The 27,340-nt window shown below is 36.8% G+C and overlaps 1 protein-coding gene and 1 pseudogene across 2 annotated transcripts in view; one reads left to right on the plus strand and one right to left on the minus strand.

Annotated features, from left to right (window-relative positions):
• Positions 1 to 17,589: 17,589 nt before the first annotated feature.
• LOC125036534 (probable ATP-dependent RNA helicase DDX43) overlaps positions 17,590 to 27,340 on the plus strand; it is a 27,214-nt gene continuing 17,463 nt past the window's right edge. Inside the window, exon 1 of one of the 2 annotated variants that reach the window (XM_047629202.1) lies at positions 17,590 to 17,982. In XM_047629202.1, coding sequence (XP_047485158.1) covers positions 17,952 to 17,982 — 31 coding nt within the window. In that variant the 5' untranslated portion in view covers positions 17,590 to 17,951. Of the gene's footprint in view, positions 17,983 to 26,911; positions 27,024 to 27,340 lie in introns of those variants that run through there. The other variant, XM_047629203.1, reaches the window with a different exon arrangement.
• Positions 22,734 to 22,852, minus strand: LOC125036770 (annotated as a pseudogene).

Below are 27,340 nucleotides of genomic sequence, written 5' to 3' on the forward strand. Positions count from 1 at the left end.
CAATTAGGGCCAGATAGCCATCATGAAGGGTGAAGTACCGAAGTACCGAAGTACTTCTTGCCAATGAAAAGTGCATTGGCAAGAATATCTCTTTTTCTCTGGGAGGAGCCACCGAGAGCTTTGATTTTAATTTTAGGCATGGTCAAGGTGCATTGGTCAGGGGAGATGCCGTGTGGGTGATGTGATTGAGGTGCGAGGTGAACGGAGAGATGATGAAGAGAGAGAGTAAGTATGGGGAAAAAAGGAGCCTATACTCGACCCCCCCCTAGTGGCAGACTGGTTGCGTTCTCCAGTGCACAAGGGGATTGGAGCTTTGTGTTGGGCTGCTCCCTTATTGCCAATCCTTGCTACAAAGGGGCAACAGGTAAGCAGCACACCACCCAGACGAATACAAAAGCCCTCGAGGGACTTATGCAGGTCCAGGTGACCACAAGAAAGGGAAAGGAATTCAATGGAAGAAAAAGCACACCTATATGTCAGCTCAGACTGCTGGGCCTTTCTATACAAGTTTCCCTGTGATAGAGAGAGCTGCGGGTCTGAGGAGAGGTGTAATGTTCCCTTATCACCGTCAATAGTTGAGAAGAGACTGCTGAATGCAGAAAGAAAAAAGCAAAAATTCTCTGGGAAAATCAGAGAGTATTTACTGTACATTTTCTTCGAGCACAATTAACAGCAGGCGAGTTCGCGGCGCGATTGAGGCCTCGGCAGATCAAGGTGGCTCAATGACACTTTGAATTTTCGATTGCTATTATGGTGACTCGCTTGGTATTGACTGGGTGATGGTGGGACGAACTTACATAATACGTCACATCCAAATATATAGTCCACATATAATAAACCTCATTACTATAAGACTATCATTATATATTCACTGTATATAATGTTAGATTCCGTGTTCCATTTATTGTGGTTGTGAGACTAATAAAGTCACTTTAATTTTATTAGATGTCATTTTATTTTTATATATATGGCATGAAGTACCATCAGTAAGTTGATAAACCTCGCCGACACGAGGAACATTTTACTCAGACATACAAAAGCGAGAGCACTGGACCTAAGCCCCTCCCACATTCGAGAATCGAGTGCCTTCGCACGGGGCTCACTTCTCTCCCGGCCGCCTCAACGTCAACATCCCTCCTCATGACAGAGCTCCTGGACCAGAGACCAGAGAAAAGAAAGTTGAAGTTGATCTCTCTTCCAATCGTTATCCAATATTTTAAGATTCATAACATCAACTTACCCACTATGGTGATTTAAAGTAAAGCGCACGGACGCACTTACATAATGAGTCACATCCAGATCTGTAGTCTACAGATAATTGAAGTACTGATTTGATTGTTATTTACGAACGGTTCATCCAATGGTATTTCTTTTGTGTTATGATGAGACTGTAATAAAACAACTTTAATTCCATTTAATGCCATTTTAGTACATATATATTACATGAACGCTTCAGTAAGTTTTCTTGCATTCTCTTTGTTGGTGTATGTATGTTTACATCATCTACGATCTTAGTGCTACACTGATTCGTATATAGATATCGATGTGTTTCCTGGAGTCTTTTTAGTGTGTAAACAATGAATAATCCTTCAAGAGTATTTTGTATCGAACATCGTTAATATGATAAGTGGTCGTTTGGTTGTTAATTATTAGCGATTCCTTTGTTTGTCTAGTCATCATTTGCTGGTTGATTAGCTGGAGATTTTGTATTACATTTTAATAACTCGCTACCATAGACACTATCATGCATATCGCAAGCAATACAATCGATTATGGTAATTAATTTTTGCATCATACGCATGTTAGTCAAAAGTCTATTTTTACCACACAGACTAGATAGACTAACATGTGTACCCGCTGAGATTTACTACCATAGAGCGGCGCAGCGAACAGGATAATACGTTGCGGAAGTCCATTGTTTATCTGATTATTTTTTCCGTGACAAGCTGCATATACTGTCATCCATATTTTTGTTTCGTCATAAATGTTACGTTGTGTATTGTTACACTTCTACCACAATTCTTAATCAATTTTTTAATAATTTTATCTTTTATCATTTTACCAACCATTGGAGCGATACATTTTAAGTTGTATTGATGTAAATAGTCTCATAGTAATATACGTCTAGCATGGCCTAATCATCTTACGCTATTACTGATAAGCGTTTGTGTTATGTCTTCATTCTTATTAATTAACATGAATAAACTCTCCTTATGTGTGTTTCTGGAATATCGCTCAACTGTTTCATAAAGATTTCGCTTCGACATGTCACAGAGCCCGATATGTACACCACATTCTCAGTATTCACAAACTATCACTAAAATTTGTCTTCTCCAATTCAGCTTCGTTATCTAAATTAGATTTTCTTACACGTAGATGGATGTTTTTGCTCATAAACACGTTTATTATCATCTATTGGGCAGTTTTTGTCTTGTTTACAGATTTCAAGACAAAGGGATTTTTCGTTATATTCAATCAACTTTACGGTGATGTTACATTTTCTGTAATTTGGGATTTCTGCATAACCTACAGTACTGCTCTTTTCATATCTCCTTAGATCCTCTTCCTCGATACTATCAACTTTACAATCATCATCATTAATAGTAATAATAGTGGCAGTATTTAAATCACTAGTGTAATGACCAGACATATGTTATATATTAGTTTATTTACGAAAAGACAAAAGCTTTAGATAGTTTTCGAAAGTTACTTCAGTTATCCCTTCAGATTATAACACTATCTTTTCTAGGCCTGTTCAAGGTCACGAGACAATAACAAAATATAATGCGCAGTAAATAAAGTATTTTCATGTAAGAAAGTGGATAATTATTATTTTATGTTCTTTGAAGGCTCGCTGTTTAAAAATGAGTTTAAAACTCATTTTGTCGAATATTACATTTTCTCAGAGTCTAGTGAGAATGACTCACGGAATGGGGAACCAGTAGGAGGGCTCGGTAATCATAATTTTCGATGAGTTGAAATAATTACCCTATGATGCTCGACAATGGTTAAGCTGTTGTTGTTTTTTTAAATACTGTACAACAGTACAATCGATAGCATTTTCATGGGAAGGTATATTTTCCGATAATTCTATTTTTGATGTAATAACATTTCTAAACATCTCGATACATCTACAAAATTTATTGTACAAGTGAACTGCCTGCTGCTTAAAGGCCATCCTCAAGATGTGTATTTTGTTTCTGTTATCATCTTCAGGTATAATAGATATTTTTTTTTTTTTTTTATTGATGAATTATTTATTAATTTATATTTACTCATGTGTGTATATATGTACATTTAATTACTATAACTGTAATAGAAACAATTTGTTTTTACCATACATGTGGACGTAATTGTCGACACTTATAGTTCACATAGCCTGTTCAAGTTAAAACGAGCTCCTTTAAGTGCTCTTGTATAAGTGTTTTATTTCTCCTCTTTATTATATCACACATGGCGGATATTTCAAACATAGTTCAACGTAAGTGGAAGCACGGCATACATCTCACTCTCCGGCTGCTGTATCGTTTAAATACTTTCTTCAGCCTGTAATACCGTTTGCATAATTTCCGCAACGGCTCATTTGTGTGCTTATCGTCGTCACAAGTTGTTTTCTCGTTGTTAGTATAAGAGATGTTCTCAAAAGGTGAAGGGTAACATTCAGTACGAAGATGACGTACATATGGTTATTAGAACTGTAATAAAAAATCTTATTCAAGCAACAAAGAGCTCCTTTAAGTGCTGTTGCCTTTTGTATAAGTGTTTTATCATTCACATTTCTCCTCTTTATTAGATATTTGATCGGCATTTACACCTACATGGTTTAGTGTATGCGAATGATTCACACACAGTCACACATACACACGCTCGCACACACACACACACACCTTCATATATACATAAATACATATTTAAAAAAAAAAAAAAAGAATACGGTAAATTGAATGCTGATTTATTTTCATGACAGTACCATGATCAGGTGATGGTCCCACAGTTAGTGGTGATACAGATATTACAACTGTCATAACCTATAAATTGCAAATAACATAATTATTAAACCTATCTTTATAGTTACCTCACGATAACATCCACTGTTATTGCTAATGTATCTATCGTCAGTCTCTTCTATATCAATCTGAAGAGATATTCAAACAGCTAAAAGATTGTTTCTATTAATTCATCCGGAGACATGTTTAGTTACATGCGTTGTCTGTTAAGATATATCATATAACGATTGGCATTACTGCAAATGTGCAATAAAGATTATATAATGATAAACAAAAGGTGGAGAAGCAGAGTCAAAAATGCAAAAACTTTACCTGGAGCTGACTTCAATAGTGACCATCAGTTGCTAGTAATCCTGATCAAAATCAGACCAAAAAGGTTACAACAAACAAGTCCTTATTTAGGGATAGACATGACATCAGTAGATTCTGACTGTGGTTTAAACATTTCAAACCGAGTTCAAACAAAAGAAACAACACTAAATGAACTCTGGGAGGGAGGTGCAGAATTTTTTACCAAACTACAAAAGAAACTATCAAGACAAGAATAGTTCAATGTTAAGAAAAGACAAATGAAAGCAAATAAATGATCAGTACCAATGAATAGTCATATTATATAAACAATTCAAGGAATTAAGAACCAAACTAATAAAAGAAAAAAAAAAAAAAAAAAACAGTTAAAGATGAAAACGACGAAATCCTAAGCGAAGGCAAAAAGTTCAGAGATAGATGGAAGTCTTACTGTGAAAATGTATACAAGAAAAATGAAAAAAAAAATCCTTGTAAATCCATGTTCCAACAATCTGAACAATGAAAGCAAAGAGGGAAAAACAGACTGTGATGACATTCCTGCCGGATTGGTATATTATTAACTTCTTTTATAAACTATGTACTACAGTAAGAAAGCAGAATGAATAGCAAGAGGACTGGGTTACATCAACTTTTATTCCTATACCTAGGAAAGGAGACACATAAGAATGCTGTAATAACAGAATAATTGCTCTAAGTCAATGTAGCAAAATCCTCCTGAAAATCATTGCTGGCCGTATGAAATCTAGATTAGGTGATGAAATTGCATAAAAAGCTGGGTTACGTCGTAGAAGACCAAATTCTTAATCTAGAGACCAAAAACAGAGAACAAAATAAGAATCTATATGGTAAAAGAAAGAATATCAAATAATTGACAAGAGCATGATTCAGTTAATTGGAAAGGCACAGGACCGTTTCTTTTGGAAGAAATTTGTATGATCATTCCTTTTTATTATGGTGATTATTGCAAAATAGAATTTCAGCCACAGGATGTTGAATACATACCCTATTCTTAATAGATTCGATTTTCCTTCTAATATAAACTTATAGATAAGATCGTCTTCTAAGAAATTATAAATTTCTCTCTTAGGATATAAAATATCAAACATAACTAATTCTACCAAAAAATTACTATTAGATTCGCAAATTGAGATGTCATATCTTTTCCTATACAGGATATCCATAATATTACTATATGTAACAAACTTTTCGATATATTTCTTATAGGTAATCCTGGATCCTTGTGGAAAGACTTCTACTAAGTAATGATGTAGCATATTTGCAATATCCATTTGTAGTTTCTGAATAGAACCTCCTGGAAGTACAGTAGTTGTCTTACTTTGCTGTAAATTGACATTGGGGAATGTGTCGATTACTAAGGTTGTCTGAAAAAAAGGAATTAAGATCAATGACGCCTTAAAGAACATTTTTCGTTTACCACATCAAATGATATATTCAAAGAAACTGTAACCAATAGACTTGTGAACGTATGGTAGGATATCCTAAAGGAAGTCCAAGATCGTCAGAACCTCTTGAACGTCACTGAAAGGAGACGCTCTTCCGTCTTAATACTATTACATATTATAAAGAAAATCATAGATGCGAAATGCAGTACTCTCAGCACTTCATAAAAGTTGCACTTTTGTGTCGATTAGTAAGAGGAGACATGTATTCTTTGATTATAAAAAAATCTAGTGTCCTACCGACAGTTATGCGGGTACTCCTCCTCCTCATCATCAGCATCATTATCATCACCCACATCCATTTCAGAAACCAATATGACGCTCTAGGCTCGAATAAAAGGAATATATGGATATAGAGAATTTTATCTTCGATGTCAAGATGATCATAGAATTGCTCTTCGAGATATGCAATGACTGCTTTATAAAACTCTTATTCGAATTTTTGTTATACCCCCATATTCACTCAATATGGAGAGAAACATATCTTATAATTTGTATTTCTTCTGTACTCAAGCTTGTTCATAATCAGGAACCTTTCAGAGAGAGAGAGAGAGAGAGAGTTCAAAATTCAAATTCAAATTCAAAACACTTTATTCCATTAATTACAATGGGTATCCCATTTATATATGTTTACATTATGTGATATGATGTTAAATACATAGATATTATACAATGCTTGTTTAACAAGATTAGACAGAACATTAATATCACAGATGACTGAAATTTCGTACTTGGCTTGATGTTCAAATGCCTGATGTCATTGATATTTCAGTAGATGTTCTTTCACTTTTGTTTTAAATGTCTTTTGGTTGGAGATATTTGCATATTTCTTGCCCCGGTTTCTGTATTCGATCTTTTGATATAGAAGGAGTTATTTTACCTTGTAAGGACACCTGTTATGTTACCTGTTGTTTGTATAGGTAATAGCCATTTCCTTGTATTATTTCATGGATCAGAATACATGTGTCATATTTGTATTTCTATTGTACTTTTAGCCATTTAACTTTGTTTATTTGTGGTGTGATGTGGTCATTATTATTTACAGTGCTACTCTTGCCGCGAAGTTCTGTAGTTTCTGTGTCTTTTGTATTTGTGTTTTGTTTGTGGAGCCCTAAATGTTTAGACAGTAATTAAGGATACTAAGTGCTAGTGTTTGTATAACAGCAATTCTCGTTTCTGTGGGTATTTTATTTTTTATATGATTCAAGTATATCAGTGTGCCCATTACTTTTCTGTAGATGTGATCAATGTGTGTCTCGAATGTCATGTATCTGTCTACGTGTACCCCTAGGTTTTTTACTGTTGTGTTGGGTTTGATGCAGCAACCTTGGAAATCTGTAACTGTATATGTAGGTATTTTTGCTATGTTCTGACGGTTGCCTATGAAAATACATTGTGTTTTTTGTGGATTTAGCTTCAGGGCATTCAAATCGAAGTATTTTTTTGCTTCTGTTAGGGTCTATTTAGTCTTTTCTATCAATTCATTTAGATTGTTTACAGAGGGAGCGTGAAGAATTTGAGAGTCGTCGGCGTACTGAACAAGAAGACAATTGATGACAAATCAGTTATGAATATAATGAATAAGATTGGGCCAAGGATGGAGCCTAGTGGAACATCGAACGAAACTGATTGCATTGATGATACTTTTTCATGGATTTTGACTGATTGAGTTCTCGCGGACAGGTAACTTTTAAACCAAAAGTTATCAATTTCGTGATTTGTTAGTTTGTTTACAAGTAATTCATGGCTGACACTGTCAAGGGCCTTCGATAAATTTCATAGAGTGAGCAAATTGATCTGGTTATTGTCTATATTATTGTAAATTTCATTTGTTACTTTTAGTAATGCCATTTCGGTTGATAATTTATTCCTAAACCCGTGTTGCGTGTTAGATATAAGGTTATTTGCTTCTAAAGATGTTAATTGGTTTGCAACTATTTTCTCGAAAACTTTAGATATTACTAGTAGTATAGTGATGGGTCGATAATTATTAGTTTCGTCTCTGTCACCGGATTTGAAAATAGGAGTTATGATGCCGTGTTTCCAAAGTGATGGATAAACACCGGTGACTATAGATGTATTGATTATTACTGTCAGATAATATGTAATTGCTGGTAAACTATCGTTTATGAAACGATGTGCAATTCCATCTGCTCCCTCGGAATTTGTCTTTTTTAGGTGTTATATTGTTAGGATAATTGTTTCTACTCCTACTGGTTGCGGTCTGAAAAAGTTTGTTGTAGTGTTCGTTTCGTTTATGTTGTGTTAATATGTGGGGGCGGTTGTCTGTTTAAAAGTGCGTATACCTACTTCTGCAAAGAAGTTATTAAAGTGTTCTATATTATTTATGGAATTTTGTAAAGTGTCTGTGTTTTGTTTCTTCTTAGGCAGTAATGTATTTACTAGTTTCCACGTTTCGGCAGAATCGCTTCTGCATTCATTGAACTTATTTTTTAAATAATTAGTGTGTTTTCACATTTTTCTTCTTTTTTGTATTCAGCCTGAACAGTGGTGTCAACTCTGTTTATCTTGAGAGCTCTGCGAGTATTTTTTATATTATCTATGGCTTTCTTAATGCTGCCATTTATCAAGGGGGGCGGGAGGATGCCTGTTTTTGTTTTAAAAGGAGCGCAGGCATCGAGGCCGTTCTTTACCACGTTTGTAAGAATATTAACTTGTTTGTCAACGTCATCAGTTGTTAAGATCTCTGACAGTGACGAGCCATTGGCTATAATATGTTGGCAGAGTAACTGAGGATCGTAACGCGTTAAGTCGCGAGAGGTTTTATTGACTGGTTTTCGCTTTAGTTTTTCTATATTTAAGGCCATGGTTATAAGCTCGTGATCAGCAATGTGGCATGGGACAGCGTCTGCGTGTAGTGTAATATCGGGTCTGTTTATTATCATAACATCTTATATTGATGAGGTGTTTTCTGTAATCCTTGTAGGCTTCTTTATAAGTTGTTTTAATTTGTTTTTGTTAATTATCCCATTTAACTTTGCATTTGGTTTATTTAGATCGTCATTTATATCACCTAAGATGAAAAGTGGTTTTCTCTTTATTAACATTTCTCTGAGAATATTTTCTAGGTAGTCAAATGATTCTCTGGTTACGTGAGGGTGTCTCTAGATTGTGCCGACGAGGAAGGAAGGATACATACTGCTTTGTACGGTTACCCAGGTGTCCTCTACTGCTGTATGATTTACAGTTGCAGAGATCTTATTTGATTTAAGGGTACCGCTTACATATATGCAGACTCCACCTCCACGTCCTGCATCACATGTGTAAACATGAAAGTTTGGGATGCTGATGAAACTGCTTGATATTTCTTGGTAAAGCCAAGTCTCACTGATACACATAATATAAATATTTATCTCTTTAATTATCAATATGATTTTTTCGAAATGACCGAGGAGGGACTGTGCATTGGTGTGTTCTATTCTGGTGGTGTTTAATGATTTGACCGCCGGATTTGCAACGTCAAACATTCTGCTCGCCTTAGTACTTGTTTTTATTTAGGAATACCTTTACATTGTTGGGAAAGACGTCGGACTCTAAGAAAAGATCTGGGTTTATACCTTTGCCCCTTATGGTGACTGTGAAACTTGAGTAATGATTATGTGTCCTTTTTGTTTTGAAAGCTTTAACATTGGAAATCTGGTTGAATTTATTTTGCAGGAAGTCTTCAATATCGTGTTCATCTGTGTCTGGGTGGCAACTCATGATATATAGGTACACTAGCTGAGGACGGTCGGCACCTTGCAAGGGTTTTGTCGAGTGGCGTTCTTCCCTTGTTTTTCTTCTTTGTTTTCTAGAGTTGACTTGAACGAAAGCTTCCTCATCTTGGTGGGGCTGCGGCTGCTCGTTTGTTTATTTGTGTGTTTCTGCTCGTTTCGCGTAGTTGTTGATGATGAGCTCTGGTGGTTGTGGAGTAGGAGGGGTAGTAGGTGGGGGGGGGGGGGGTACTGCAGGCACGTGGTGGAGTGTCGTATCTTCTCGTTGGTGATTTGGTGGAAGATGTTTTTGCTTGTTTTTCCTTTTATTGTTTCAACCGTAGCTTCTTTTAGGTGTGACTTGTGTAGAGATTTTGTTCCTCATACCGGTTGTGGACGTGTCAGCGTTGTTTTTGGGTCTGCTGGGTCGGAGGGGGTAGAGAGGGTAGAGAGGGAGTGGGTAGAGGGGATATAGCAACTTGCATATGTTACATTCCCGCTAGATTTAAAAAGCGCGCGCAGCCACCACCCATTTAATTGACGCATGGGAACGTTGTATAGGTGTTAAGGAAGGATTGACGAAGTGTAAGGAAGAGTGGAAGGAACGGAGAGATAGTGTGTAAGTGTATGTATGTGTATGTGTATGTGTTTGGTGCGAGAATGCAAAAGACTGGTATGCGTGTATTCAGCCGGAGAGGCGTGTGCGGGGGATCTCGTCCCTAACGCAGATGGTTTATGATTTAGTGTTATATCTTTGGATTACTTTCACCTTAACATGTCCGTTATGACTAATGTCTTTCGTCACAGTAGGAGAGTACGGAAAATTGTTCATAAAAACTTTGATATTTATTAAAATACCTGTGGTCGGTCGCTTATCCTCTGATGCTCGTGATCGATGTAAGAGATATGACGCGCGAAGGTGCGTTATATCTCGAGACGCGACACGAAATCGACACATGAAAGGGTTACTGTACCGCCTAAGGACCCGTGGTCGGTCGCTCATCCTCTTGATGCATATCACCGTTCTCAGAGAGAGAGTGGGAGAGGGAGAAAAAGAGGCATGTGCATATACAGCGAAACGAAGGCGCGTCGTATATCGAGACGCGACTCTCTGTCGAGACCGTCGACACATGAAAGGCTTGCATTGACCGTTATAAGAGAGAGGCATGTGCATGTTCATTGAGACGATGGCGCGTCGGATCTCGAGACACGACACTCGCTCATCCTCTTGATGCATATGGCCGTTGTTAGAGAGAGAGAGAGAGAGAGAGAGAGAGAGAGAGAGAGAGAGAGAGGGAGGGAGGGAGGCATGTGCATGTACAGCGAGATGAAGGTGCGTCGTATATCGAGACACGACTCTCCGTCAACACATGAAAGGCTTGCATTGACTGTTGTAAGAGAGGCATGTGCATGCTCAGTGAGACGAAGGTGTGTCTTCGCGCTATGTCTGAGGTCCCGTGGATGGCCGTATTACCGTGTTAAATTCAATGGACAAGAGGCCAAAAAAAACTTTTTGATGAGGGAAATATATATATATTTTTTTTCATCTATGGCTTCGTATAGACATCTACGGAATCTCTAAGAAACCGATACCAAATATTTGCAAAATCTGAATTGTTATTAATATTTCATTGTTTTAATGAATGACAGAAAAAAGTTTACGCTATTACGCCCAACATTTTGCGAACCGCTCACCCTCTGGTGCATATGACCGATGCAAGAGAGAGGCATGTGCATGTACAGTGAAATGAAGGCGCGTTGTATACCGAGACACGGTACTTCCTCGACACTCCCTCGACACTCCGTCGACACATGAAAGACTTGTGTTGACCGTTGCAAGATAGAGGCTTGTGCATGGCCCGTGGATGGCCATATTATCATGTTAAATGCAATGGACACGTTCCCAAAAAAACTTTTTGTTGACGTTAAAATTTCGCATTTTTTTTTCCACCTATGGCTTCCGATAGACACCAACGGAAACTGTAACGAAACAGATTCCAAATATCTGGAAAATTGTTATTGGTATTTTATTGTTCTAATGAATGACATATAAAATAAAGTCTACGGCATTACGCCCAACAGTTCACGAACCGCTCGCCCTCCGACACAAAACAGAAAAAAAAACTATTGGGTCGATCGAACTGAGGCTTTGAGGCTATAATCGAATTGATACATATGATACAATTTGGATTGGAATCATTACAGAATAACACAGCTTCAGCTTTCATTTCAAATAAATATGAATATTAGCGCAAAAAAGTTTGATAAGAAAAAATAAAACATATAATCTAGTGACAATCAAATATAAGAAAATATATAATATAAAAAAAACAGACAGGAAGGAGCCTTAGAATAATCAGCGAATCAAATAAATATGAATATGAACACATATAAAAGAAAATAAAGAAAGAATTCTTCACAATTTGTTCATAAGAAAAATGAAGATCATGGCGAGGGGGGGGGGGGGGTAATGGAAAAATAAACGTACGAAGATTGATGCCTCGAGGAGGATCGTCGAGGCGTGGGATGTAATCTTTTTCTTTCTCTCTTTTTTTCTTCTCTCTCTTTTTATAGTCTCTCTCTCTCTTTCTTTTTTTATAGTCTATCTATCTATCTATCTATCTCTTGTGGCAGTCTTAGAACTTCAAAGAAAAAACAGACAAAGAGAAAATAGAGAAGCCTTATGAGAAACATCGTTATACTGATAAAAAAAAAAAAAAATGTTATTAAGTTGGAATCGTAAAAGTTTATTTTGTATTGGAGTCAAAAAATATAATTTTGTCATCTTCTTTGACTTAAAATAAATCTGAATATGAACACATAAACATCTTACGGTAAGAAATATGTAACATAGTCTTGCGACAGATTTAGAGTTTCTGGAATCATAAAAGTATAATTATATCGTCATCTTCTTCAACTTACAAATTAAGTAAATGTGAGTATGAACACATAAAAAAAATCTTACGGTAAGAAAAATGTAAAATATTCAAGTGATAGTTTTAGAGCTTGAAGAATAAAATGATCGCAAAAGTATAATTTGTAATGAAATCGCGTAGACATAATTTAGTTCAACTTGCAAATGAAGTAAACATAAGTATGAACACGTATAAAAATCTTACGTTTAGAAAAATGTAAAATATAGTCTTGTGATAGTTTAAGAACCTGAAGAAATAAAAACAAAAAAAGATATCGTAAAAGCACAATTTGTATTGGAATCATAAAAAAATAAATTTATCATCATCTTCAATTTACAGCACATATCGAAATCTTACGGTAACAAAAATGTTATATATAGTCTTGTGACAGTTTTAGAGTTTGAAGAAAAAAAAATAATGAAATACAATTTGTATTAGAATCATAATAGAATATTTTTTTTTATCATCTTCTTCGACTTACAAATTAAGTAAACATGAGTATGAACACATAAAAATCTTATAGGTAAGAAAAATGTAACACATAGTCTTGTGGCAGTTTTAGAACTTGAAGAAAAAACAAACATAAAAATAAAATTTGTATTGGAATTATAAAAGTAAATCATATAAAAACCTTAACGGTAAGAAAAGTGTAATTTATAGTCTTTTACCAGTTTTAGTGCTTGAAGAAAAAAATAAATCGTAGAAGTACATTTTGTATTGGAATCCTCTATTATTTTCTTAATAATAATTTTAACTTCAACTTACAAATGAGAAAGTAAATATGAGATTCAACACCTATATAGTGGTTCTAACGAATCTTCTATTAATAAACATTTAGACATGAGAGATTATCAGGAAAAACGTGAAATTGTAAATTATGTAAGATATCATTAAGAAAGAGGAATAATAAATATAAACGCACATATCAAAGTTTAATTCACGTTATCAATTATATACAACCATTAACACCCATCCAAATACTGACTAGCCCCAATTATTCTTAATTTCGCTGATCGGACAAGAAGCGGTGATTTCAGCGTGGTATGACTGCTAGGGAAATAAATGGCAATCTATATAATTATGGCAATTCACTTGCTGTTATTTTGCTATACATATAAATATGTTATTCATATCTTGAAAGTTTCCGTGCCAGATCAAGCAGATATATAAATTTGATGTGAAAATATTCCAAACAAAAACATGCCTCCCTTACAACGGTCATTGTAAGCTTTTCATGTGTCAATGGAGAGTCGCGTCTCGATATAAGATGCGCCTTCGTCTCTCTGTACATTCACATGCCTTTCTCTCTCTCTCAGGAAACTGTACAGCCCGGATGAGATCGAAAACGCCTACATCATTCTACATATATCAGACTCAAGATGGACAAGACATATAACTAAAGACATTAAAAGGATGACAAACTCCTTAGTGCATACCATAATCGATCAGTGTTTAAAAAAGGACAATATAGTGTTTGCTACAACAACGACAGACACTCCCGCCACTGACTGGTCTCCACCACCAAAGAAAACAGGTATCTCTTCACCATTTGTAGAAATTTTTCAAAAAACAAAACACCAAAATACACAAAAACAAAACGAACCCTCCTTTGTCAATCAAGATCTTAATGAAATAATCGATTTGTTGATAGGAATGTTCTTCGAACAACAATCTGCAATCAACAGTCTAATTCGCCAAGGTGCGATGCCTTCTCAGCCGCAGGATTGCGGAAAGGAAGCATTCGTCACAACATCCTCGACCCCATCCCATCACGCAATATCTGATCTCCCAACCCCTGGCCACGATCAATCTGCCTACCAATCCTTCTCCTTTGGATCCCCCCCCCCCCCCCTGGCAGAACATCTACCACTACACCACAAAATAAATACACTCCTGCACCTTCCACGGCAGTACCCACGACAAACGCCTCTCCTAGTCCCCCCCCCCCCCCACCACCCTCCCCCGACACTCCGTCTCCTCTACCCACTCCCTCTCTACCCCCTCCGACCCAGCAGACTCACGATCTTGCTGACGCGCCAGTCACCCCTCGTCCGGAGCCACGCAAGCGTCTGCCCAAAAAACAACGCTGACACGTCCACAACCGGTATGAGGAACAAAGCCTCTACACAAGTCACACCTTGAAGAAGCTACGCTAGAATCAGTAAAAGGAAAACAAGTAAAAATGTCGTCCCCCAAATCGCCTATAGGAAGATACGTCACACTACCATGTGCCTGGAGTATCTGCCCCCCCCCCTCACTACCCCTCCTACTCCTCAACCACCACAGCTCATCCTCAACAACTACGCGAAACGAGCAGAAACACACAAACAAACGAGCAGCCGCAGCCCCACCAAGATGAGGAAGCTTTCGTTCAAGTCAACTCTAGAAAACAATGAAGAAAAACAAGGGAGGAACGCCACTCCCCAAAACCCTTGCAAGGTGCCGACCGTCCTCAGCTAGTGTACCTATATATCACGAGTTGCCACCCAGACACAGATGAACACGATATTGAAGACTTCCTGCAAATAAATTCAACCAAATTTCCAATGTCAAAGCTTTCAAAACAAAAAGAACACATAATCATTACTCAAGTTTCACAGTCACCACAAGGGGCAAAGATATAAACCCAGATCTTTTCTTAGAGTCCGACGTCTTTCCCAACAATGTAAAGGTATTCCTAAATAGAAACAAGTACAAAGGCGATCAGAATGTTGTTTGACGTTGCAAATCCGGCGGTTAAATCATTAAACACCACCAGCATAGAACACATCAATGAACAGTCCCTCCTCGGTCCTTTCGAAGAAATCAAATTGATAATTAAGGAGAGAAATATTGAAATTTTGTGTATTAGTGAAACTTCGCTTCACCAAGAAATATCAAGCAGTTTCATCAGCATCCCAAACTTTCATGTTTACACATGTTATGCAGGACTTGGAGGTGGAGTCTGCATATATGTAAGCGATACCCTTAAATCAACTGATTAATAAATCAAACACAGATACTTCCTTAAGTTACGTAAATAATATAGAACACTTTAATAACTTTGCAGAAGTAGGTATACGCATTTTTAAACAAACATATCGACACAACATAAACGAAACGAACACTACAACAAACTTTTACAGACCGCAACCAGTAGGAGTAGAAACAGTTATCCTAACAATATAACACTTAACAAAACTAATTCCGAGGGAGCAGATGGAATTGCACATCGTTTCATAAACGATAGTTTACCAGCAATTGCATAATATCTGACAGTAATTATCAATACATCTATAGTCACCGGTATTATCCATCACTTTGATAACACGGCATCATAACTCCTATTTTCAAATCCGGTGACAGACGAAATTAATAATTATCGACCCATCACTATACTACTATTAATATCAAAAGTTCTCGGGAAAATAGTTGCAAACCATTTTTTTTTTTTTTTAGAAGCAAATAACCTTAAAACACAGTTTTAGGAAGAAATTATCAACCGAAACGGCATAACTAAAAGTCACAAATGAAATTTACAATAATATAGACATCCAGAACAATTTGCTCCCTCTATGTGATTTATCGAAGGCTTTTGACAGTGTCAGCCATGAATTACGAAATTGATCATTGTTTATTCATAAGTTACCTATCCGCGAGAACTCAGTTAAAATCTATGAAAAAGTATCATCAAAGCAATCAGTTTCGTTCGATGATCCACAAGGCTCCCTTGGCCCAATCTTATTCATTACATTCATAAATGATTTGTCATTAATTGCAAAAAACTGTCTTCCTGTTCAGTACGCCGATGACTCTCAATTTCATCACGCTGCCTCTGTAAACAATCTAAATGAAATGATAGAAAAGACCAAACAGACCTTAACAGAAGCAAAAAAATACTTCGATATGAATGGCGTGAAACTAAATCCGCAAAAAAAAAAAAAAAAAAAAAAAAAAAACACAATGTATTTTCATAGGCAGCCGTCACAACATAGCAAAAATACCTACACCTACAGTTATAAATTTCTAAGTTTGCTACATCAAACCCAACACAACAGTAAAAGACCAAGGGGTACACGTAGACACATACATGACATTCGAGACACACATTGATCACATCTACAGAAGAGTAATGGACACACTGATATACATGAATCATATAAAATATAAAATACCCACAGAAACAAGAATTGCTGTTATACACTTAGTATCCTTAATTACTGTCTAAAGACCTGGGGCTCCACAAACAAAGCAAATATAAAGGACACAGAAACTACAGAACTTCGCGGCAAGAGTAGCACTGTAAATAAATATGACCACATCACACCACATATAAACAAAGTAAAATGGCTAAAAGTACAATAGAAATACAAATATGACACGTGTATTCTGATCCATAGAATAATACAAGGAAATTACCCCAAACTGGCTATTACCTACACAAACAACAGGTAACATAACAGGTGTCCTTACAAGACAAAATAACTCTTTATATATCAAAAGATCGAATACAGAAACCGGGGCAAGAAGTATGCAAATCTGAGGACTGATGATTTGGAACCAACTACCAGAAAATATTGGAAATATCACCAACCAAAAGACATTTAAAACAAAAGTGAAAGAACATCTACTGAAATATCAATGACATCAGGCGTTTGAACATCAAGCCAAGTACGAAATTTCAGTCATCTGTTATATTAATGTTCTGTCTAATCTTGGTAAACAAGCATTGTACAATATTTATGTATATAACATCTTATCACATAATGTAAACAACATATATATATATATATAAATGGAATACCCCATTGTAATTAATGGAATAAAGTGATTTGAACTCTATATCTCTCTCTCTGACAACAGTCATATGCATCAAGAGGATGAGCGACCGACCTCGGGTCCTTAGGCAGTGCAGTAACCCGTTCATGTGTCGGGGGAGTGTAGCATCTCGAGATACAACACGCCTTTGTCTCAATGAACATGCACATACCTCTCTCTTCCAATGGTCCATGGAAACCTTTCATGTGTCGACGGAGTGTCACGTCTCAATATACGACGTGCTTTCTTCTCATATTACATGCACATACATGCCTCTCTCTCTCTAACAACAGTCGTTTGTATCATTCGTTGGCATCTCTCTGACAACGGCCATTTGCATCATTCGTCTCATTGTACATGCACATGCCTCTCTTACATCGATCACAAGCATCAGAGGATGAGCGACCGACTACGGGTCTATAGGCAGTGTAGTACCTCTTTCATGTGTCGATGGCATGTCGCGTCTTGAGATAAAACGTGCCTCCGTCTCTGAAGAGCCGTCACCATTTCCTGTGGCACGATCCCTGACATAAACACGTTTCTTGACAAGTCAGCTCTTATGGCTGATACAGATTATGTGTTGACACAGTGGTACTCGCCCACGCCTTTCCAGCGCTTGTGACACAGATGAATTTATATCATACGGGCCTCTCCGTATTGTTACAGAATACGTTATATACGAAATATACGATATACCAGCTGCTGATATGATGTATGTGATAGAACAGCGACTACAATCAGTGACCAACAATGGAAGACCAATTAAAGAAAGCCATAAGTGGTAAGTAAAGTATCATATGTGTGCGTGTGATCCGGACAACATTTTACATGTGTGTGAAATGTATGTATGTAATGTATAAATGTACAAAGTGTCTTTATTACTTTTAAGAATATTATTCAGATATCTATACTGTATACTGAAGTAAAGGCTCAGGTACGCCCTTTGCACAGGCAGAGGATTCCTGAGCCTGTTCAAAAGACTCTTAATAGAGTTGAGCTTTGGAGCCACCAGCAGGGCTCCTGAGGCTACCACATCCACAGGGGCCTCCACTGCTAACCAGAATGCTCCTGAACCGAAGGCTCAGGTCCGTCCTTTGCCCAAGCAAAGAAATTCTGAGCCTGTCCAAAGGAAGCCTGTGGAAACTAGTTCCACAGTTAAACAACCCATCAAAAGGTACTCCCAAGATGCTGGAAAGGGACAGCCTAAAGGTGTGGGGCGGGTCGTAACCACAGGTGCTGCCAAACACCTTATGAAGTAGTTTGTCAACCTGAAGAACTGGATACCCTAATCCAATGGAATTGTCAGGGAATTCATGTAAAATGGGAAGAACTACAACATCTGATAGCTTCATGTAATCCAGTTTGTGTATGCCTACAAGAGATTATGATCAGGGAAAACCGTCCAATTTGCCTGAGAGGATTCCAAGTTCAAGACCATTATGGGACCTTTGATAATGGACCTTATGGAGGAGTAGCAGTGATAGTACGTCAGGATATCCCCTTCCAGACCATCCACCTGCAGACGACACTGCAGGTGAAAGCTGTGAGAATAGGCTTGACACGACCTTACACTGTTGCATCCATCTACCTCCCTCCACATAATCTTAACATAGATGATTTGGAAGATTTACTTGGGCAGTTGCCTCATCCATTTCTACTCTTGGGAGACTTCAATGGTCGGCATCACCTCTGGGGAGACACTTTGTGCAGCCCTCGAGGAAGGGCCTTGGAGTCCTTGTTCTCAAGAGTAGATGCAGTTTTACTGAACAGTGACGTACCCACACATTTCCAAATTCAAACTGGGACATTCTCCAATATTGACCTGTCAATTGGTTCACCTGATTCACAGTTGAATTTCACTTGGCAGGTCATGGAAGACTTACATGGAAGTGACCACTATCCAATACTTTTGGAGGAGGTGAATGGTATTCCAGCCAATGAAGTGCAGAGATGGAGACTTAAACATGCAGACTGGAATCTTTTTAGATCAACTGCAGTATTGCAAGGATCTGTGAATGATTTCCAGCGTGTTCAAGATGCTGTTAATCACTTCACATCACGAATTCACCTTGCAGCAGAAGCATCAATTCCCAGAAGTAGTGGGCAGTACCGTCGACCTCCGGTACCATGGTGGTCTGATGAATGCCAACAAACTGTCAGAGCAAGAAAAGCTGTTTTAAGGCAGTTGAAACGACGCCCAAGCGATGTAACCTTGATTCAGTACAAAAAGACCCAAGCCAAGGCCAGGCGAGTGCTCAAGGAGGCTAGGCGGACATCGTGGAGACAGATTGTTTCCTTAATTAACTCTGGTACCCCCTTAGCATGGGTATGGGACAAGGAGCATAAGATCGCTGGAAAGAGCACATCCTTATCACCACCTGTTCTGAAAATAGATGGTATAATCCTAACAGACAAAATAGATGTTGCAAATGAGCTAGCAAAATCCATGGCAGAGATCTCCTCTGGAGCATCTTACACTGCCCGATTCTCCACTCTTCGGGCTGAACAGGAACGAAACACAGTGTTGTTCTTCAGTAGCACTGCAGCAGAACTTTCATACAACTTGCCATTTTTGCGCAAGGAGATGGACTCTGCTTTGCAGCTCTGCCATAAGACTGCCCCAGGAAATGACGATATTCCATACCAAATGATATCTCACTTACCGGAGAGTTCCCAAACGTTCCTTTTGGATCTATTCAATAGGATCTATAGGGAGGGCACAGTACCATCCACATGGAAAGAAGCTATAATCATTCCTGTCCCTAAACCTTGCAAGGATGCTTCTATACCAGGGCATTATAAACCAATTTCTCTCACCAGCTGCATCTGCAAGTTGATGGAGAAATGGTAAACTTCAGGTTGACATGGCTGCTAGAAAAGGAAAACGTGCTGACCCCATATCAATATGGGTTTAGAAAACTTAGATCGACCACAGATGCACTTAAAAGGATGGAAACTGCAATACAGAATTCCTTCACACAGCGACGTCATATGTTAGCAGTCTTCTTTGACCTTGAAAAGGTTTATGATACTACTTGGAAGCATGGCATACTCATGAAGCTGTATGACATTGGTTTAAGAGGAGCATTGCCTACCTTCATACAAAGCTTCCTTGCTGACAGGAAGTTTAGAGTGAGGGTGAGAAACAGCTTCTCTAATCTGGAAGACCAGCTAGAAGGAATCCCACAAGGGAGTGTCTTAAGTGTGTCCCTGTTTGCCATTGCTATAAATGACATCGTAAAGGTCGTTCCAAGTGCTGTCTCATGTAGTCTGTATGTGGATGACTTTACACTTTACTGCTCAGGAGGAACCTTACAAGATGTGCAAGGACACATGCAGACTGCAATAAATCAGGTTGTGCAATGGGCAACATACCATGGGTTCAAATTTTCTCCAAGCAAGACCATGGCTATGCATTTCCACAAACGGGGAAAATTCCATCCTTCCCTCTATGTAGGAGCAAACCTACTGCATTTTGTCCAAGAGGTAAAGTACTTGGGTCTAATTTTTTTACTTAAGGCTTACATGGGTGCCTCACATTAAACAGTTAAAAGTGAAAGCTACAAAAGCGCTTAGTATTTTGCGGGTTCTTTCACACCTATCTTGGGGTGCAGACCGCACAACGCTTCTGCTGCTTTACCGAGCGCTTACTCGTAGTAAACTTGACTATGGATGTGAGGCTTATTCATCTGCAACTCCCACTGTTCTCCGGATGTTGGACTCGGTTCATAATGAAGCTCTGAGAATATGTATAGGGGCTTTCAGGTCTTCACCTGTGGAGTCCCTTTATGCTGAGAGTGGAGAACCACCTCTTTCAATACACCGGGACTACATGAACCTGATTTACTACACGATACTACAAAGGATTCCGGGATCTCCTACACCCAGATTGGTTTTCAACCCCCTTGAGGATTGCCGATCCTATGGTAGGAGAATGATGAATTTGGTGGAAGATCTTAATTTAAATCTCACAAAGGTTCTGGCTGTTGGAACTTCCCAAGTCCCCCCTTGGACTAATCAAGTCGAGCTCGATTTGGTCGGAATCGGGAAAGGGGAGAGATCCGAAGCAGAAGTCAGAGAAATATTTCTTCAACACACTTCTAAGTACCAAAGATCATATGCAATATATACAGATGGTTCGAAATCTGAAAATGGTGTGGGCTTTGCAGCAGTGAGCAGAAGGAAGACTGCATCTGGCAGTCTTTCTCGATCAGCCTCGATTTTCACTGCAGAGTTACATGCCATCCTTGCAGCAGTCAAGATGACTAGAGATCTTACAAACCATTCCGTTGTAATATATTGTGACTCTCGTAGTGCTCTGCAAGCAATTAAGAGCTTAAACTCGTCACATCCAGTGGTGAGGGAGGTTCAAGATTGGCTTGCAGTGATATCAGCACGTAAAAAGATAACTCTGTGTTGGGTGCCAGCACATGTTGGTATCAGTGGGAATGAGCGAGCTGATCAGAAGGCCAAGGCAGCTGCAACTCAGCCTTGTGATGCTCGTTTTCCTCTCCCACACACTGACTTGAAACCCAGCATCAGGAGTTCTCTTCGTGATAAATGGAGGGAACAATGGAGGCATACCTCTAGAAATAAACTGCGAGATATTAGAGATGACCTTGGCAGTTGGGTGACCAGCATCCACTCCAACCGACAAGTAGAAGTTGTAATAACAAGGCTGAGAATCGGGCACACAAGAATGACTCATGGACCGATGATGGCTAAAAGTGAAGCACGCTGTGAGGAATGCCAAGAGCCCTAAATGGTCGCACATGTAATGGAAAGATGTGCAACATTCTCAGACCAAAGAGGAAGGTACTTGTCACCCCCATATACACTGAAAAATGTATTGGGGGAGGACTGTGACATAGAAGGTCTTATTAGTTTCCTTAGAGAAACTAATATTTTCAATAAAATTTAGTTATGCATAATGTTTATGCAATAGTTTTTAGACATTTAGAGCATAATATTTATGCTTCGATTTTTAATATAATATTTATTGTTATTTATGACATTTAACCTTTTAAATATTTTAATAATTTTCAGTCTTACAAGGTGTTAGACCTTAGCTGTTGACGCGGCAGATATTTTTGAATAATCAATCAATCCTACCACTAAAGGTAATAAGTAGTAAGATAATAATTAGAGAAAAATATTTATTACAATATAACCAACTACCGATAGGGAAAATGTTAGACCGAGCTCAGGAACATGTTTTCGAGCTTTCTGTCACTTTATCTTCATATGTAGTTTTCTATTGAGCGAGATTTAGTTTTGATATATTTTCCCATAAAATTCTGTAATTTCTGCTTTATCTGGAGTGGAAACTCTCAAGATATGAATAACATATTATCACTTTACTTTAGTTATACCCAATGCGTTTTCTGTGTATCCTTCTTTCTCAATCTGACGGCGTTGAATTTTACTCTATTTCTTATTGACTGAAGTATAATTTCAATTGCTTTCTACATACAAATACACGAAGAGCTGTTAAAATTGGTAAAAAATGCATATTTCGCTTATATGATAAAATGCCAACAGCATCTGGTGTTCCCAGGCGGTCACCCATCCAAGTACCGACCAGACCCTACGTTGGTTAACTTTGCTGATCGGACGAGAAGCGGTGCTTTCAATGTGGTATGATTGTTGACAACTAATTGTAAAACCTTAACATTACTTATCACTGTGCTTACATTTTTTTTCAGACATTATTTAAAAAGAATGTAACTTTTATTTTTGCATTATGCTATATTACCATTACATTCTAATTATGACGCATGTATGAAGAGAAACACAGTACTGGCCCATATAAAATTAATTCCAGACGAACTGTTCACCAATGTATATTGTACATTACAGGGATATAGTCAACATATGCAAATATTTAAAATATATATATAAGAGTACACAATGGTTTTATGTCATTATTATCACCATCACTATAACTTTAACCTATTGCATCTATATTAGCGTATGATTATTGCTTCTATCAACATTATCAATATTGTTATGATAATTATTATAATAATGCTTCTATAATGGTTAATGTAAATCATGAATGATCATATCAGTAATACTGGTGATAATATTGATGATGATAATTTGAATGAAAATTAAATAGGAATGCTGATAATCATATTTCTAATTGCGATCCTACCACTAAAGGTAAAAAAAAGTTAATAATTAGAGAAAATTAGTGATAGTGATCATGGTAAGAAAATATAATAATTATTATGATTATGCCCATATTATTACAACAAAACCTACTACAGGTAGGGGATATGGTAGATTGAGGTCGGAGACATGTTTTCGAGCTTTCTATCTGTCACTTTATCTTCATATGTAGTTTCCTATTGTGCAAGTTTTTGTTTGGAATATTTTCTCATAAAATTTTGTATGTCTGCTTTACGTGGCACGGAAACTTTCAAAATATGAATAACATATTTATATGTATAGTAGAAATAACAGAATCTGATGTTCCCACGCAGTCACTGCATTGCCATAATTATACAGATTCCCATTTCTTTCCCTAGCAGTCATACCACGTTGAAGGCACTGCTTCTCGTCCGATCAACGAAATTAAGGATTATTAGATCTGGTCAGTATCTGGATGGGTGACCGCCTTGGAATACCAGATGCTGTTATTTTACTATAAATGCTAAAAAATGTATGCATATCTTGAAAGTTCCCGCGCCAGATAGAGCAGATATGCAAAATTTTATGTGAGCATATTCCAAACAAATACTTGCACAATAGAAAACTACATATGAAGATAGGTGACAGAAAGTTCGAATACATCTCCACGCCATCAATCTACTATTTCTCCTTATCCGTAATTGTTTTGTTGTAATTATTATTATGATTATAAGATAGTCAAGGTTTCTATTGTTATTATGTCTTTTCTTACCGTAATTGTTATAATTATTTTTTCTGATTATTACCTTTAATGAGAGGATTACAATTACAGTAATATCAGCACTACTACAACTTCAATTTTATTCAAATCACTATGATTAATCACCACTGCTATAATGATAATTCATGAATTGCATTAATTATTACAGTAGCATCATTACTATCATTGTCATGACAATAATAATATTGATTAACAACAATAATCATACGTTAAAAAGATTTAGTGATGGCGAAAATAATGATATGAATCTATTATGTACTTTTATTGATTTTATATTTTTGTATATGTTGGCTATATTCCTGAATTGTTCAATATACATTTACTGGTGAACCGTAGGTCTGGAATTGACCTTATCTGGGCGGGTAGTGTTTGTCTCTTCATATATCCGTCACAACTAGTATGTAATGGTAATGAAGTTTAATGCAAAAAAAAAAAAAAAAAAAAAAAAAAAAAAAAAGATATTCTATTCAAATAATGAATAAAAAATGTGTAATCACCGACAAAAATGTGGTTTCCTCATTGCGATCATACCACGTTGAAATCACCGCTTCTCGTCCATATAATAGTAGAACAGTAATAACAAATTTACCGTAGAAAAGGAAATGCGAATTAAATCAATGTATTAAAGATAATATCAAGTTCTAGAACAACGGAATGGCATGGAAGATGACTTAAAGACAATAGCGTAAAAATAATTAACTTGGGACATTCTGATATTTGTTTATGATGCCGTCGAGGATTGTAACTTCAGATTATTTGATCGTTTTTTTGGTGATCCTTTTTGAGTCACCTATAAAGTATAAGAAAGAATCTATTATTATAAATATTATTATTATTATTGTCATTATTTACGTTAGCGTTATTGTTGATATTCTTTTTACTAATATCATACTGCATTTTACTGATATAATATTTATTTCAAATATTTTCTTTGCGCATTTATCGATAATCATCCGTGTGTGGCACTATATTAAATATCTGAAGGATGTGCGTAAAGTGCGAATTAGATAATCTGGCAAATGAAAGAGCCGCATCATTAGCACCGATAAACACACGGCAAAGATAATTTCCTTGAGATGTTTTTTTGTTATTTGTATTCATATTAAGCCTATCGAGGAGAGCTTTTAATTTACATTTGTCGTTATCTCGAGTCACGTTATCAATATGAATATTTGTAGTTAAGACCCGAGTGTGGTCTATAATGATCCTGATAGCCATAATAGCAATTGTCCAACACTAGACGAAATAGAGTGAAAATCAACGCCGTCAGATTGAGAAAGAAGGATAAACAGAAAACGCATAGGGGTATAACTAAAGTAGTGGAGAGAATGATAGTTACATTAGAAATAATATTTACAAAAATCAGTCTAAGAAACAGTCATGATCACATTTTAGTAATATGTTTGGCAGCAGTTTTCAAACTTTAGTTCTGTACCATTCCTTGTAGAGTCCCAGAGCTGGAAAGTGATAAAAAAAATATATATATATTGTTGTCTGGGTATGATTTTAGTATCAAGTGAACCAAAGTGAGGTTTACTTCCCGTAATGGTCGGCCTCTGCTACGAGAGAATGTAGGTCCAAAAAGAAAGCAATTAATAGAAATATACAGCAACGCTTGGGAACACCAGATGCTGTTGTTTCACTATACATGCTGATGTTAGCATGTTACGCATTTCTTGAGAATTTCCGCGCTAGATAAAGCAGATATGGACAATTTTATATGGAAATATCCACAGTAGAAAAACTACATATTTCATAGGAGTGACAGAAATCTCAATTCCATGTCCACGACCTCAATATGCTATTTCTTTTTCTGCGTAATTAGTTTTGTTATAATAATTACGATCATAAGACGGCCACGATTACAATGATTATTATGTTTTTTCTTACCATGATCACTTACTAATTTTGTTTAATTTTTAACTTACACGTATTACCATTAGTGGTAGGATTACAATTACAATAACTATCAGCATTATTACTGTTGATATTTTATTCAAATTATCATTGTTAATATTATCAAGACTATTATTATGATCATTTTTTATTCACATTAGCCATTACATAGGCATCATTATAACGACAATACTGAAAATGTTGATAGCAGTAATAGTCATACGCTAAAAAGTTGAGGGTGATAGTAATACAAATATACTGTGTGCCCTCATTGATCTTATATGTGTATGGGTTGAGTATATTCCTGTTTTGTAGAATGTACATTTATTGGCGAACCGTTCGTCTAGAAGATATTTTATGTCTTCACACTGTTTTCACTCTTGCCATTACTTTTTTTTCTCTCCCTGCAAAATCCAAAATATATATTTTGTATATTACCTCAGTTGTGGCGGAGACTTAAGGGATTTCCGAAATTCATGTTCATCACATAATTACCTACGTATACGGATTATAAGTAGAAGAAAAATTCCAATTTTGTGTGAATAGGCCGTTTCGAATCCGTACAACGGTAGTCCGAATCCTTAGCGACAAAACTCGTTATTCTCATATTTTCACTCCTATTGTGAATGGAAAGTAAAGGCTTACTGATTCTTCATTCATCTTTTATCTTTCCTTATATATTAGAATACAAATATTCTCTCGCATTAAAAAATATATATATATTTCCGTCTGTTACAACTGAAAATGCGAAAATGTAAAACGATCACTCGCTTGGAAAAGTATCACCAGATTATTTATTTTCATCTGTTTTATTAGATTATGCATGGTTAATATTTGCCAAATTGCTCATTTTCATATCAGTTCGTAATTCTACTATGTAAATATCGATATGGTAATAAGTTCAAAGCGTGGTAACACTGATGTCCAGACGTTAGGCTGCTGGGAATTCGACCGACCAGATTGAGGATTTGCCTTTGTTTCTTCTCGTCAGTGCTCATTATCTCTAAGATGTATGTATCAGTATTGTTCTCGGGGTGAATTATCTTAAGAATTAAGCCACAGTAATTAACTACTAAGACTAGGCTTAACAAACGCGCATTGAAATGTTGACCAAGGACCTGTCAGATCAACGTATATCCTATACAGTCAACAAAACAAATCGTTTCATTGTGTATCTTATTTTGCCATGGACTTCCAAGCAAGACAAATGCTTTTGTATTTACGAGGATCGGTAGATTTACATCAATTTCTATTTTATGAAGTGAGACTGCTTTTCTTTCAACGTGGCTCTATCACTCAGTATTCCTGAATGGCCCAGAATCGGGTG

Source organism: Penaeus chinensis, chromosome 21 (genome assembly GCF_019202785.1).
Source record: "Penaeus chinensis breed Huanghai No. 1 chromosome 21, ASM1920278v2, whole genome shotgun sequence".
Classification (NCBI taxonomy): domain Eukaryota; kingdom Metazoa; phylum Arthropoda; class Malacostraca; order Decapoda; family Penaeidae; genus Penaeus; species Penaeus chinensis.